Genomic DNA, 15,087 nt, shown 5'->3' on the forward strand with positions numbered 1-15,087 from the left:
TTATTTATTCTTAATATAATAAATCCCTGATCACTGTAAAGCTGATTTTGGAAGACAGAGTTTTGATGCTTCATTTGATAACAATGCACTTGCGACTGGACTGCTGCTATGTGTCTTCATATACCAAGTTTGCTTGAAAGGAACTAAATGTGAAAGCTTGTGATTCTTTTTCTTATGGGATTGCTGTTGTCACGCCTTAGTGATTAAAAGCTGGAGGAGGTGGCTGGGAAGCAGAGATAATCTGCTGGCATTTGGTGATTTCATGTCTCAGAGACCATCCTTGTCATGTCACAACACTTACATATGACTTCAACAGATTAACTGATAGGATCGTGTTTGTTTGTGATTTACTAAAAGTTTCTAAAAGATCTGATTATTTTCTGTATAATGCTCTATATTTAAATCATTTCTGTTCCATATTTCAGCACCAACTCTAACCTATAAACATCATAAAAAACACAAAAGGCAGTTTGCACAGAGCTCTATCTGGAACTTCTCTCATTCGCTTTGCAAATATACAATGAAAACGTGGATGGATGAACAGATGGATGCAGTGTTAGATGTAAAAAAAAAAAAAACACCTTGATGGTACAGTCTTTTTTTTTAACTTTTTATAATGTGTTAGTCCCCGCAGGGAAATTACTCCCCTGCATTTAACCCATTCACCCAGTGAAGCAGTGGGCAGCCACCAATGCAGCGCCCGGGAGCAGCGTGTAGAGACAGTACCTTGCTCAGGGGTACCTCAGGGTAGCTGTTCAGTGGAGTCGAACCCCCAACCTTCCGATCACGGGGCAACCACTCTACCTACTGAGCTATCCCTGTCCCATAAAAGTAAAAAAAAAAAAAAGTAAAAAAAAGTGTTAGATGTAAAAAACAAACAAACACCTTGATGGTACAGTCTGTTCTGTGAAGAAGAAAACTTCAATGACAGGTCTGACATTGAGACTTACCTTTAATGACTATCTGAGATAGATGTAAAAATGGGTTCAGAACAGCAACTCAAACTTGGATCAATAAAGCAGATTTAGAAAGAACAGATATGTCTGTCTGTACCTTATAACACCGACTATGTGCATCAGTTTGAGTAATTCAAATCATCTGGATCTATTGTTGCACGAAGCAAGGACCATGAGGGTTTTTACCAGTTCCCATGGAAATAAGATATATCTGATTCCCACTGATGGTGGTAATGTGTTTCTCAGCAACACTTTATTGGCACAAAGGTCACAGTACGACATGAGGTGATGTTATTATTTCTTTTTGTGTGGGAGTTATTACAGTCAAGATTTTGACTTTCTTCTCTTTCATGCTTTATTTAAATGATGCCTGCAGTGGATCTGACCGCACATTAAAGATGGGTTTAGGTCAAAACACAGAAAATATAACAATAACACTAGATGCTAATGTTTAGTTTGCCTGCTCAATCTGAGACAACATGAAGGTCATCACAATGCATGAAGGCAATAACAGTAATAAGCAGTGCGCTGGATCTGAATGTGATTAAATTGCACTAAATTGCAAGTGATTCCAGCGCCGCTGTTTTTATAAACAGAGAACATTTACAGCCTTTTACTGTAAATATGCAACACTTTCAATCACTGGAGACAAGAATTAGCCACAGCAGAGTGGAGGCAACACGGAGGAGGTGGAAGAGGACGAGGAGGAGGAGGAGAGTGACCTTCACAGCAAACACCCCTCATTGCTCACTTCTCACTTATCCAAACCACTGCCAACTCAGCCCCACACTTCATCCTCTCCCATCAATTCTCCTCACGTGCAGAAGGAGCAGGTGGGTGCAGGTTTGCAACAGTACAGAAAGAAAGGGAGTGGTCCGTGGTATTAATCCCATTACACAGTAGATAAATGGGGGCTTGAAAAACGTAACTCCTGTAGTAAAACTGGGCTGATTTTAAAAGGGAAGCATAACGAGGACTTTACCTTTCTTTCAAATGTCACCTGAATTATTCATTGTCACGATTCGTTCTTTTATGGAGCACATTTCTACTCAGGTTTAAAACAGCTTGGAAAAAATACTTGGTGTCAAGCATGGGAAACATCTGAGATCAAACCAAGGATTGCTAAATTTTACTCAAACACAACATCTGAACTGCATTCTCACCACATTTTCTGTTAATATAACAATAAATATTATATATACGGATTGGTGCTGCAGCTGCAATGATGCAGACGCTATTCGGTACATTGTGGTGAAGAGAGAGCTGAGTCTGAAAGCGAAGCTCTCAATTTAGTGGTTGATCTACGTCCCTACCCTCACCTATGGCCAAGAGCTGTGGGTAATGACCGGGAGGAGCCCCCGGAGCAGAAGGACACGCTGGAGAGATTATCTCTCGGCTGGCCTGGGAATGTCTTGGTGTAGCCCGGAAAAGCTGTAGGAGGTGGCTGGGAAGAGGGGCATCTGGGCTTCTCTGCTTAGGTTGCTGCCCCTGTGACCCGGCCCTGGATAAGCGTGATAAGACGGATGGATGGATGGAAGGATATTATATATATATGGTCAGAAACCCTTCTCATTACATTGTACCACACTGGGTATGCACTCAGTGTGATTCTTCAACACGCAGGGTTTGCCAGTTGAGGAAAGATAACAGAGCATGTGTCAAAGGTTTTTGGATTGTTGCTTTGGTTATTTCTTGTTTTATATAGTAATCTATCTTTCTGTTTGTTGCTGCTAGCTTTACTTCATCTTACCCACAATTTACCTACAGTCACACATTTTTATACTTGCATTTTACCTTTGTTCTTTGGTGTCACTTTCCCCCCCAATGACTTAGAAAAAAAAAATCAAATTTTGGATGAAAATGGACCTTTTCTCAACATTAGCCACATGCTACAAGTGAAATGTCCACCAACTTCCTGTGAGAGTGGTAAGACCAGGAAAGCACATTTGCATTCATTGTAACCAGGTGTTGTGTACTGTATGTTCAAGCTAGTCCAGTTTTTTTTTATCAAGTAATGCTAACAGCATGGCTCAATCCAAGTATCTTTATGTCTGTGATAAATTTGGTGATCATCTGACTTCTACTCCAGTCACCAGCGCACACATAGACACACACACTTCATCTATGACAGCTGGGAGGATCCTGCGACTTTGAAATGGTCGGCAAAATGAACTGATGGATATCTTATTATACAACTTGGAAAAAAAGACAAATACTGCAGCATCACAGGTACTTTAGATCAGCGGTCCCCAACCCCCGGGCCTCGGACCGGTACCGGTCCGCGAGTCGTTTGGTACCGGGCCGTGAGAGTTGAGGCTCAGGTGTGAAATGTATGGTTTTCAGGGTTTTTATCGGTTTTCAGCGTTATTTTGTTATCGTTTTTATCGTTAACTCGGTTTTCCTGGGTCTTTTCACGTGTGTTATGAATAAACCTTCTTTTTTTGGTACCGGTACTAGTTTTATTTTGTTGTATTTATCCGCGACACCTTAAAGGCCGTCCGTGAAAATAATGTCGGGCATAAATCGGTCCGTGGCGCAAAAAAGGTTGGGGACCACTGCTTTAGATAATGTTAGCATCCAAAGTATGTTTGTTAAACATCAACATCAGTATTTAGCTCCAAGCTTCATATTGTGTTGCTGCTGCCATAAAAAAACAGCTTAGAGTCTGACAATTATAAGAGGTTGTGTTTTTTGCTGTACAAGAAGTCAGAGAAGTCATCTTCTTTCTTCCTTTCCAGAGGAAACACAGGGCCTAAAACGATGTATTTATGACTCGATTAAATCTGTAAACGAATTCCAGAATCCTACAATGGCTTACTTAATAATGCATATCTTACTGGATTATAGCTGCTAGAAGCATGAAAAGAAGAAATAAGCAGGAAGCCACTGAAGTTAATGAGAAAGGTAAAGACACATAAAAAAAGCGCAACTGTTTTGTTTTATTTTGCACTGTTGAGAACTCTGGTAAGGCTTTTATTTAGCAGTTCTTGCTCCATCTCAATCGTGTTTGTCTCCTTTATTGTTCACAGTGTTTGTACTGATGACTGAATGCGGAGAGCTCACAGTCTGTGCAGACATCTTTGATAAACACTTGAAAATCTAATAACTAAAATCCCACTTCTCCAGTTGCTTTTATTTCTCTCCCTTTAAAAAAATATCTGATACTCTGTTGTCACAAAACCTATTTCTTATGTCACTCCAGAGCTCTCTGAGAACTGCTGAGTAATAACTGCAGTTTTTACAACAACACACAAAACACTGCTGTAAAACAAGAAATCCCTATACAGGCTGATGCAAACATGGCTTCTTGGACAGTCTTTGAGTGTTTCCCCTGTGTTTGCGCACTGTTTGCCTGCATTATACTGTTGCCATCAAACACAGTTGTTTATCAGTGGCTACAAACGGGGGGATGAAGAATATCAATAATTGTGCAGCTTCCTGGACAATTAATTCATGCATGTTATTGGGTATCACAGCAAGTGACCTAAGCAGGAGATTATACACACACGCACACACACAGCAACAGATGTGTTGCCAATCAAATTAAAAGCGTTGTTATCTGTGACCTACAAATCCGCTTTGAAAAGTCATACATGGCTTTGGACTAATATATTTACTACAAGGGATTTTATTTACTCTCTGTATCCATGACAACAGCTGCAGATTTTGTTCGTGCTTCTGAAACACATCAGAGACCACCTGACCCAAACCACAAAAACCTTGAACAGATTCGGTCCAACCCTGTCACATTAGTGATCAAGCTCATGGTTGTGCTGGCCTCTGCAGTCTTTGGGTTCCTGCCCTTGCCAGCACACCAAAATTAATTTGGATACAGCCTTTAAAGGAGGAGCAGGGGTTGTTTTTCTGTGTGCATGTGTGTGAGATTTGCCCTTTAGAAGCATCAAGGGTATCAGCTGACTCATCACCTGATATGAGTTAGCAATGAGATCAGTTGATCTGCTAAGTTTGTGGCACAGTAAACTTGTCGTATAGTGATGGAAATTACTTTCTCAATGCAAAGCTAATGACACTTTCTCTGCAAACTCGTTGCCAGTGCTCACCTTTTAGTCTGTCTGCTAACAGTGCTACCTCGTGTTCAGAGTAGTGCACAATCGGAGGGGGAGATGGTGGCCGCAGTCTGTCTTCGTGGATCTTGCGGCGGTGTCTTTCCTCTCTGGCCAGTAAGCGCTGTTTACACTCCCACTCATAAAGGTCATCTCTGGCCTGGGCAAAGTCTACATGGATCTTCCCAGAGTCCTTTTTATCAGTGCTGGATCCGATACGCATCCGATACCCTGAAGAGGAGAAGGTAACACCATTATATTTAGGCATTTTCTACAACAGGTAGAGGCATGTCATTAGATTTGATCTGCCAGGCAGAAAATCATTAGGGTGAAACATGAAGATGATGAAGAATTATGAAAAATACAGTTCCTTAAATATCCACCTTAGACTGGGCCTAAAAATAAGCTCTTCTCACCCTCTCTTATAATATCTAGTTTAACAGTAGAAGTAGAAACAATCCACAAAATCAATTGTGGTGTCTATACTACTTTTCTTCTTTATGACAACTACCTGAAGGTGAATTTTATATAACTAAGCAATGAAAAATGATAATAAAGCTGAAAGTTATGCATAACAAGAGAGCGGTCAACTTAATAGATAATGATAGCTAGGTGCTACATCATCTTGTTTAGCATGCAGCTGTACTAAAACACACACTAGCAGATCTGCTGTTATGCTGAGTACATTTTATTAAAAACACAATTGTTTTTAGCTAGCATTTCATTAGCCTTTCACTCCAAACTATGGATACACCAAGCAAACCAAGCTACTCAGCCAAAGCTAGCATTAACAGATAACTAGCCAACTACCTTTTTATCCCAATATGGCCCGCTTTGTAAAAATCAAAACAACAACAACAACAAAAAAACAAACCAAGACAAACAAATGAAAACAATATCCGAACTGCAAACTTGAGGCATTGTATTTCCCAAGAAAAGTGCTCACCTGACAGGTAAATAGCCTTGTCTACCATGAACTCCTCACTGAAGCGGATGTGGCAGAAGTTCTTCTTGCTCTTTCGGATGGCGGTGATCTCCCCACATTGGTCAAACACTTCCCTGATGATTTCCTCTGTGGCGTTCTCTGGCAAACCCCCCACAAATACTGTCTTACAGCCGGGAGGGCGCTCCCGTGTCGAGGGAGGAGGAAGGTCTGAGGCACAATAAAAGGACCGGTTACATGATTATATGGCCATATCATCCACAGCTCTCCTGCTACACTGCAGTTTAAAGAGGAAAAGTATTGACTTTTATGTCAAGTTTGAGCAATTAAAAAGAAAAAAAAACAACAACATTTAAATAATAACATCTAATATTAAAATAGATTCCATCTCACATTTATGCTAATTACCTAAGTTACAGCCTGTAAAGTCTCACCACTAGATATGAGCAGACTGCAGTCAACTGAATTCAGTTTTTTAACCACTTCAAATTCTGCTACATAATTCTAACTATGTTGGCTGCTGTAGGACAAACAACTCTTGTTGCCTTTCATCTGTTGTTTAGTGTACGCTCTCAGCCTGCTGTTTACCTCAGCTATCAATACGTGTCAATGCATATTTTTCTGGATACAGTGATACTGAGGTGAGTTGTTGAGGATATCCGAAACTTTTCTGTTGGTAAGCTCTGCTGTTTTTGACAGTGTTAACTGCTGTCAGTCGGCATTAGTGAAACTTTCTTTGAAGTCGAGCTAACGTTATTGGACTTGGACATGTAGCGAATAAACTCTCATATGGTCTGAGAATGTAATCAAACTGTTTATGAGAGGAAAGCGTCATTTCTTTGGACACTTGAGTGTAACATTAGCTGGCAAAGTGTTATAAACAGCTGTTGTTGTTTAGCCAGCTCATTATTATCATTATATAAAAGATGGAGCTTGAGATGAGGAGGAAGAGAATTCAAAAATGCTTGTTGCATTGCCTCTTTCACATTTTTGCTTCTTTGTTGAAGGAGACAACTTCTGGACTTTTTTCTATTAAATAAGTATATAAACATTACTGACTGTACCTTTGAGCTAATCAGTTTACTTTTACTAGCCTGATTTTGCTGTCTACCTTTACTGCAAAAGTCACACCCCTAAAAGTTTTCAAGTAAAGTTTATCGGTTCTACATTAAAGTACAGTCTTACTAGGGTTCTGAGGGAAGAGAGTGCAGCTCTTGCAGTGGATGATCTCCTTGATGACGGGCATGTCGGGGGGAACGGGTGGAGGGGGGACCAGGCTGATTCCTGCTATCATGGGGTTTATGGGTGCAATGAGTCCCAGCCCAGGGTCGAATCTCTGGATACACAGAGAATCTGCATGACAGAATAACAACAGATTACTCAACAAAAACCATAATTTTTCATACTTTCTTTTCCAGTACGTAAAGAATGATATAGTCTGATTTCAGTCATGCTAGCGCCATGTCTCTAGGGATGGTGTGTGTGCTGGTTGGTGAGAGATATAACATCTATCCAATGAATGGAATGATGTAATGTTTTGTAAAGACATTCACGGTGAGCAGAGGTTAAATTCAGTGACTTGTTCTAGCATCATCACAACGTTTACATTTGTGGCTGTGAAAGACACATTTCAGCAACTTTTGTTAGCAATCCTCCCCAGAGGAAATTCTCTGTCACTGTAATTGACAGTGACACTGTAATTTAGACCATCCAAGGTCTAAATAGGAAAATATTGAAAAGTCTAAATGTGTGAAGAAGACACATTTGACTTCATATTGTTGTGCTTTATTTTTAAATATCACTGTTATTATTATGAATATATGGGTATTGTGATGCCGCTGTTGTACATTTGCAATGCTTCACTTACACCTCAGTGATTGCCTCACAAGTTGGTCCTGAACTGGAGTTTCCACATGAATAAATTCCCTTTTCAAACGCTCATAGTTACCATCATTGGCACCGCCAAACTATTCAGGGGAATGGTTTATTCAGTACCAAGAGTTGGTATATTTAAGGGCCGTTATTAAACCAGTGGATGGTTTATTTATAGAGAAACAGGGCATATTTATAGAGGAAAGTGAGCTAAATCGGACAATAACCCATTTTTGTGAGAGGAGAAAACAAAAGCATTATTGGGTTATAATTGCACTTTAACATTTTTAAATCCTGTTGAAGAACCAATAAAACTGTTATTGTTGAGGTTTCTGTGTAGGTTCTTAGTTATCCAGGTCATGTGTGACTGTCGCTTTCTTTCCAAGCTCCTTTGACTATTGTTGAATTCATTAGGACTCTGGGACTTAGATGGCTGGAAGGTTGTTACCGTTAAAACCCGATTAGTGGTCATAACAAGAGCTCGTATATACAACATCAACCGCATATGCAGAAGAGAAAAGGAAATTAGTTAAAAAAGAAAAAGGAAGTATAAACCATCACTCCCTAGATAAGAGATAAAAGAAAAACTGGGGACTGGATCCTTGGAAAAGGACAAGAAAATATCATCTCGAGTGTACTAATGGGAAAAGCGCAAGGGAGGAGAGGAGAGAGAGAGGGAAGAAGAAAATCTCTGTTCTCTAGGACAAAGAGAAAGTGAGGAAGAAGGGGGAAGATAAACAGTGAGAGGACAGAGGCGACAGGAGCAATGCTTCAGCTGTCTGGGTGAAAATAGAACAGGCAGGTTGGAGGAGGGCGGAGCAGCATTGCATGTTCCTATCTTCAACACTGCAATAACAAGGGAGCGGGAGGAACAAACCGTCAGCAGAAAATCACCCCCACCACCCCACCGCTGCCCACACAGCCACAACACCACAGAAAATAAAGTGATTCAGATTACAGGCGAGGGAAGCTGTCACACTCGGAAAGGACAAACGTCCCTTACAGAAATTCAATAAAAAATAAACGTTTCTTTTTTTCCTGCTTTGTACAGAGGATTGATAGAATGCACCAGTGATTTAGTGCGAAGGCTTTTACTCCTGCCGGTCTGAACATTCAGCACACTGCAAGCCTTCGTTGGAAACAATCAGCAGCTCACAGGAAGCACAGGAAGTGAGGCGCTTCAGTTAGCTTGGGATAAAGGGAAAAATATAAAATTACCAATGGTATTCTCAAACCGCTCACATTTCTTTCCTCATAGGCAAGGCAAGGCAAGTTTATTTGTATAGCACAATTCAACAACAAGGTGATTCAAAGTGCTTTACAGAGACATTAGAAACAAGAACAAATAAAAAGCATGATTTAAAATTTATTAAAACAAGCAAAAAAACTAACTAACTAATTAACAAACAAACAAACAAACAAAACAGTATATAAAATCAAAACAGATAAAATCAGAACAGTAGATAAAATCAGTAGTTAAATGTAAGTTTTGAAATTTAAGCTTAAAAGTGTGGATTTGGTGCTTTATTCAAATGCAGCTGAGAATAGGTGAGTCTTCAACCTGGATTTAAATAAACTGAGTGTTTCAGCTGATCTGAGGCTTTCTGGGAGTTTGTTCCAGATATAAGGAGCATAAAAGCTGAATGCAGCTTCTCCGTGTCTGGTTCTGACTCTGGGAACTGATAAAAGACCGGATCCAGATGACCTGAGGGATCTGGAAGGTTCATACTGGGTCAGGAGGTCATTGATGTATTTTGGTCCTAAACCATTTAGAGCTTTATAGACCAGCATCAGAACTTTAAAGTCTATCCTCTGACGGACAGGCAGCCAGTGTAAAGACCTCAGAGCTGGACTGATGTGGTCCACTTTTTTGGTCTTAGTGAGGACTCGAGCAGCAGAGTTCTGAATGAGCTGTAGTTGTCTGACTGATTTTTTAGGTAGACCTGTAAAGATGCTGTTACAGTAATCAAGCCTACTAAAGATGAATGCATGGACTAGTTTTTCCAGGTCCTGTTGAGACATCAGATCTTTTATCCTTGAAATATTCTTGAGGTGATAGTAAGCTGACTTTGTTATTGTCTTAATGTGTTTTTCTAAGTTTAGGTCTGCATCCATCACTACACCCAAATTTCTCGCCTGGTTTGTGGTTTTTAGATGTATAGATTGAAGTTCTCTGGTGACCTGTAATTGTTTTTCTTTGGCGCCAAAGACTATTACCTCAGTTTTGTTTTTGTTTAGCTGGAGAAAATTGTGGCACAACCAGTCATTGATTTCCTCAATGCATTTACCAAGAGCCTGTACAGGGCCTCGGTCTCCTGGTGACATTGTGATATATATTTGTGTGTCATCTGCATAGCTGTGATAGTTTATTTTGTTGTTGTTTATAATCTGTGCCAGTGGGAGCATGTAGATGTTAAACAGAAGGGGTCCCAAGATGGAACCTTGGGGAACTCCACATGTGATACTTGTCTGCTCAGATGTGAAGTTACCTATTGATACAAAGTATTTCCTGTTTTCTAAGTATGTTTTGAACCAGTTTAGTACAGTTCCTGAAAGACCTGTCCAGTTCTCCAGTCGTTTGAGTAATATGTTGTGGTCAACTGTATCAAATGCTGCACTGAGATCCAGTAAAACTAGGACTGACATTTTTCCACTGTCTGTATTCAGACATATGTCATTGAACACTTTGGTCAGAGCGGTTTCAGTGCTGTGGTTCTGTCTAAAACCTGACTGGAAGGCATCGTAGCAATTATTCTGTTTTAAGAAGTAACTGAGCTGTTGAGAAACTGCTTTTTCAATGATCTTACTTAAAAATGGGAGATTTGAGATCGGCCTGCAGTTGTTCATTTGTGTCTTGTCAAGATTGTCCTTTTTCAGTATAGGTTTGATTACAGCAGTTTTTAGTGGTTCTGGAAACACACCTGATAATAAAGAAAAGTTGACGATCTGTAACAGGTCTGACTCTAAAGTCTTTGAGACCTTTTTGAAAAAACTTGTTGGCAGGACATCTAAACAGCAGGAGGAGGAGTTCAGTTTACCTAAGATGTCCTCCAGGTCTTTGCTGTTAATAGGTTGAAACTGTTTCATGGTGTTTAAACAGTTTTTTGGTGGACACAGTACATATCCTGGATCTGCTGTTGATGTACCAATTGCTTGTCTAATTTCTTGGATTTTTTCTGTGAAGAATTTGGCAAAGTCATTGCAGGCCATGGTCGAATGAAGTTCAGCTGCCACTGACACAGGAGGGTTTGTTAGCCTGTCAACTGTAGAAAATAGGCATTGCAAATCCCTTAAAACAAATGTGCCAAAACCTGTGGTTGCTGAAATGAGTCCGGTTCTAAAAGCATCTCACTCCCAAGAGATGGATGCCAGGTGACCATACCCAGGTGCTAGCAGAGGCTTCACCTCTGCTAGTTGAGAGCTTACCTGTGGTTAATTGCACCCAGCCAAAAGTTATGCTTTTGACAAGTCATTTTCATAAGTTAGGGCAGCAATGAAGCGTCTCCATTTTTGTCCTTCCTTACAGTAGCCAACTCATTTGTATGTTAGTCAACACTATTTATTACATATCTGCCTCTTTGCATCTATACCATACATGAAGGCAACTACTTCAGTTTGCAAGTGTTAGCCGATAACTTTACACTCCACCGGCTCGTCACTTCTGCCTCCAAATGACCAAGATGACAGAGGATTGATTAGATGCTAAAATGTTAGATGATATATATTCATCAAATATTTTGTGCCTCTCAGATAAGGTAAGTGATGCTCTTATTCATTTGTTTTAGATTGTTTTTCTTTCCATTCACAAGTAGATAAAGGTCTTTTGATGAATTTCAATTAAAAAAATGTATATAGCACCAAATCACAACAACAGTCAAGATAAGAACCAGGCTCAGAGAGGGGCGCCCGTCTGCCATGACCGGTTGGGGGTGAGGGGAGGAAGACGGGATGAAATACACAGTGTGGAGAGAGGAGCTGTAGTAGGGAGCAAAAAGGAACGTTTTACACCTAATCTTAAAAGTAGAGAGAGTGTCTGTCTCCCAAATGCAGGTTGAAATATCTTGTTATAGGGCCATCAGCCTGCAGCAGATATTCATGAGGATGGGTGTGTTACATATGGAACTGACAAAGATTCAGACTTTGGAAGGATGAGGACAGTTTTGGAGAGCATTCCAGAAGATGAATACTACTCCTTAGATTTTGTCAGTCCCCACGCTGCTGAGCTCAAGCTGAGATTTGCACAAAGGGAGTGATGTGGCCTGGTGCTTCACATCCTTCAATAAATAATACATTTGATTGATTATTAGATAAACCCTCCACAAAAAAGCCTCATAAAAGCATTTCTTGGAGAAAAATGGCCTTTATGCTGGTAATCTTTGGTCAGCACAATGCTAATAATTCCAGACATATACTAATTTGTACTCAGCATTAGATCACACCGAGTGCTGCAGGGTAAAACACATTTTGTTTAGCAAAGAGAAAAATGCTTCATGTACTCTTTATTACACATCTTGAGGCTTATAAAAAGAAGAAAAAACACTTGAGAGATAATCCTCCATTAATCTGACCACATAGAGCCAAGATGCATTCAGAGATTCTTCAGGTCTTAGGAAAACTCATTAAAACGGCATCTGCGATACCCTCGACAGGTAAATTACACATCTCCTTGCCACACATTCATCATAATCACAAAAGGCTGGTTTTGTTCATAGCTTTTCCTCCAGGAGCCAAAGTGATTCAAGCCAGGTTCATTTCTCTGGCTGAGAGCTCTGCTGCGACTGCCAGACTCAGAAACAGAGGAAGGAATATAAGGAAGAAAAACACACACACACACACACACACACACACACACACACACACACACACACACACACACACACACACACACACACACACACACACACACTAGTAACTGAAAAAAATTAAAACCAGAGCCATGAAGTAAAAAGACAGGCTCTGACAGTAGAAAAACAGTGATCGTGCCTTTAACTGTGCTTATTTAGTACTATACACTGGAACCACTGACAGAAACGCGTAGCATTGACCATGCTGCGAAACATCTGGCTGTGATTAACATCAAGGTGAGAGCTCATCAGTCACGACACACCCATACAATGAAAAGTGAGCATTTAAATGTATCCTAATTGTAATCTTAACACAAATCACACTGGAGCTCTGACCTACATGGCCTCGTTTTTAGCCCTTAACAAATGGGTCCAGGTTTCACACATGTTTCCACTTTACAATATCATAACAAATGACTCTGCATATTAGTTCAAAGTGTTGGTACTTGTAATAAACTTAAATATATATACTTTTTAGATTCTGGACTTTTTTAACTGCATTACATCTGTGCAATAGCTAGGGTTAGCAGGATTAACATTAAAGTTTGCTTCTTATAACACAGAACGACAGAAGCTGCAGTTAGGAAAGTTTACCTGCTTTATTTTTAGTCTTGAAGATTGGCCTTTGCACCTTTTGCTTAATGTTGCATTGTGACACTGTGGGCGTATAAGGAGACGAGACGACGAGAGGGCATCAGGTTCTTACAGGATTCTGTTTATTTTGTACAGATAACACAAAATGTGAAATGATGCAGCATCAATGGTCATTTACTTTTGTTTCAGGCATTGCTTCTGTTGATTCTCACTGTAACTGTAACTCAAGTTAAGTCCAAACTAATTTATAAATAATTCTTGGTTTAAGCTGCTCAAATACACAGCAGGAAATTTGGTTCGCCCACCAGCTGCACTGGGCCCAGCAATCTTTAAGTCTTCTCTAAATTCATCAGGTCCACTTGTGTGATGTCACAGGCTCCGCGTGCTTTGTCCTGCAGTGGTCTTTTTATATAGGGTCAAACAAACAACCTGCAAAAATCCAAACTACTATCAAGAAATCACCAAAGCAGACTGAGAGAACACAGATGAAACATACACACCAAAGAGAGATAAAAGGGCACAAGATGAACTGAAATGAGGCAGAGATGTGGGTGGGGAAAAGAACAAAGGGGAGCCACATGAGGAACTAAACTTCACAATAAAACACAAAGTAAACTCAGATCCACACACACATACTATTTTATTACTTTAAATAAAGTCTCTGAATACTATCAGCACCTCCTAGAAACGTATGAAAGCAGAAACACATGTTTCTGTGGTATGACCCTTCAAAAGACACATATCTGATCCACTCATCCGTCTTTTTTTTCTGTCCGCCTTTCATTACCTAAACGTTCCCTCCCTCCCTGTAGTTTAACAAGGGAAGAGAGCTGCAGATGTTGCCAGAGGTGTAGTCTCATCACATCATCAGAGTGAAAGAGCATGTCATCATTTTAATATTTCCACTCGGATCCACAGGAATTTGGTTGCTACGATGCTGTTTGTCCCTCCCTACAACAGCTCCTCTCTCCTCATTGTGGCTTCACTCAGTTAAATCCATGCATTCAATTATTCTGGACTTAACACACACACACAAACAACAACTCAACAAATCTCCCCACGTGCTCACATATTAAAGCCCCACAATGCAGCACTTATACAACGACAGCTCTTACATGGTAACACACATGCGACCATAAAGCTCAGACAAATCCCCACGTCTCAGAAAGACAATTTCGTAAATAGATCCTGAGGTGAAATTAAGCCCAGAGAAAGAGAAAACGAAACAGAGCAGCTAGACACAGAACTTAGTGTAGTTTTAGTTGAAATAACAAGTGAGAGCGGTTAGTCTGGAGCACAGCCACACTGTACACCCTGCTGAGGTACACAGACAGCTCAGTTTTTAGTTGTGGCCTTGCATATATTTCTCTGGTTACACTTCATAGTCCGCCGGGCACTTTTTGAGGTATATGGTTTACATATGAAAAAAGAAGAAAAAAAAGAGAGAACAAAACAGCAGTATTTATTATGTCCAGATGTTTCAGTTTATATTGAGACGAATGCTTTTTCCAGCCCTGCCCTCTTTAGCAAAGTGTCACAGTTTGATATATCTGGAAAATTTCTGCCTGCTGATGCAAGAAGCACTCTGTTCTTATAACAACACACAGATTATAAGAAAATGTCCAGCGTTCATAATGATTAATATCTGCTTTGTGGTCCAGGAACGCTCCAAAGATTCACAGGAAGAATCTGTTGGGGGATAATTACAGTTTTTTACAGACGCTAGGACACATTTCTCAATACTTAGGTCACTTTTGCAAAACTCTTCACACAATCCTCCTAACTGACCGTCAGCTTGGCAAAGCAGTTCATTT

The 15,087-nt window shown here is 40.2% G+C and overlaps 1 protein-coding gene across 2 annotated transcripts in view; it reads right to left on the reverse strand.

The window, feature by feature from the left end:
* enox1 (ecto-NOX disulfide-thiol exchanger 1) overlaps window positions 1–15,087 on the reverse strand; it is a 180,929-nt gene that overhangs the window by 32,838 nt on the left and 133,004 nt on the right. For both annotated transcript variants that reach the window (XM_026145384.1, XM_026145383.1), the window contains 3 exons: window positions 7,149–7,316; window positions 5,967–6,173; window positions 5,018–5,251 (listed from right to left, as the gene is read on the reverse strand). In XM_026145384.1, coding sequence (XP_026001169.1) covers window positions 5,018–5,251; window positions 5,967–6,173; window positions 7,149–7,316 — 609 coding nt within the window. The remainder of the gene's footprint in view (window positions 1–5,017; window positions 5,252–5,966; window positions 6,174–7,148; window positions 7,317–15,087) is intronic.

Source organism: Astatotilapia calliptera, chromosome 16 (assembly GCF_900246225.1).
Source record: "Astatotilapia calliptera chromosome 16, fAstCal1.2, whole genome shotgun sequence".
NCBI lineage: Eukaryota > Metazoa > Chordata > Actinopteri > Cichliformes > Cichlidae > Astatotilapia > Astatotilapia calliptera.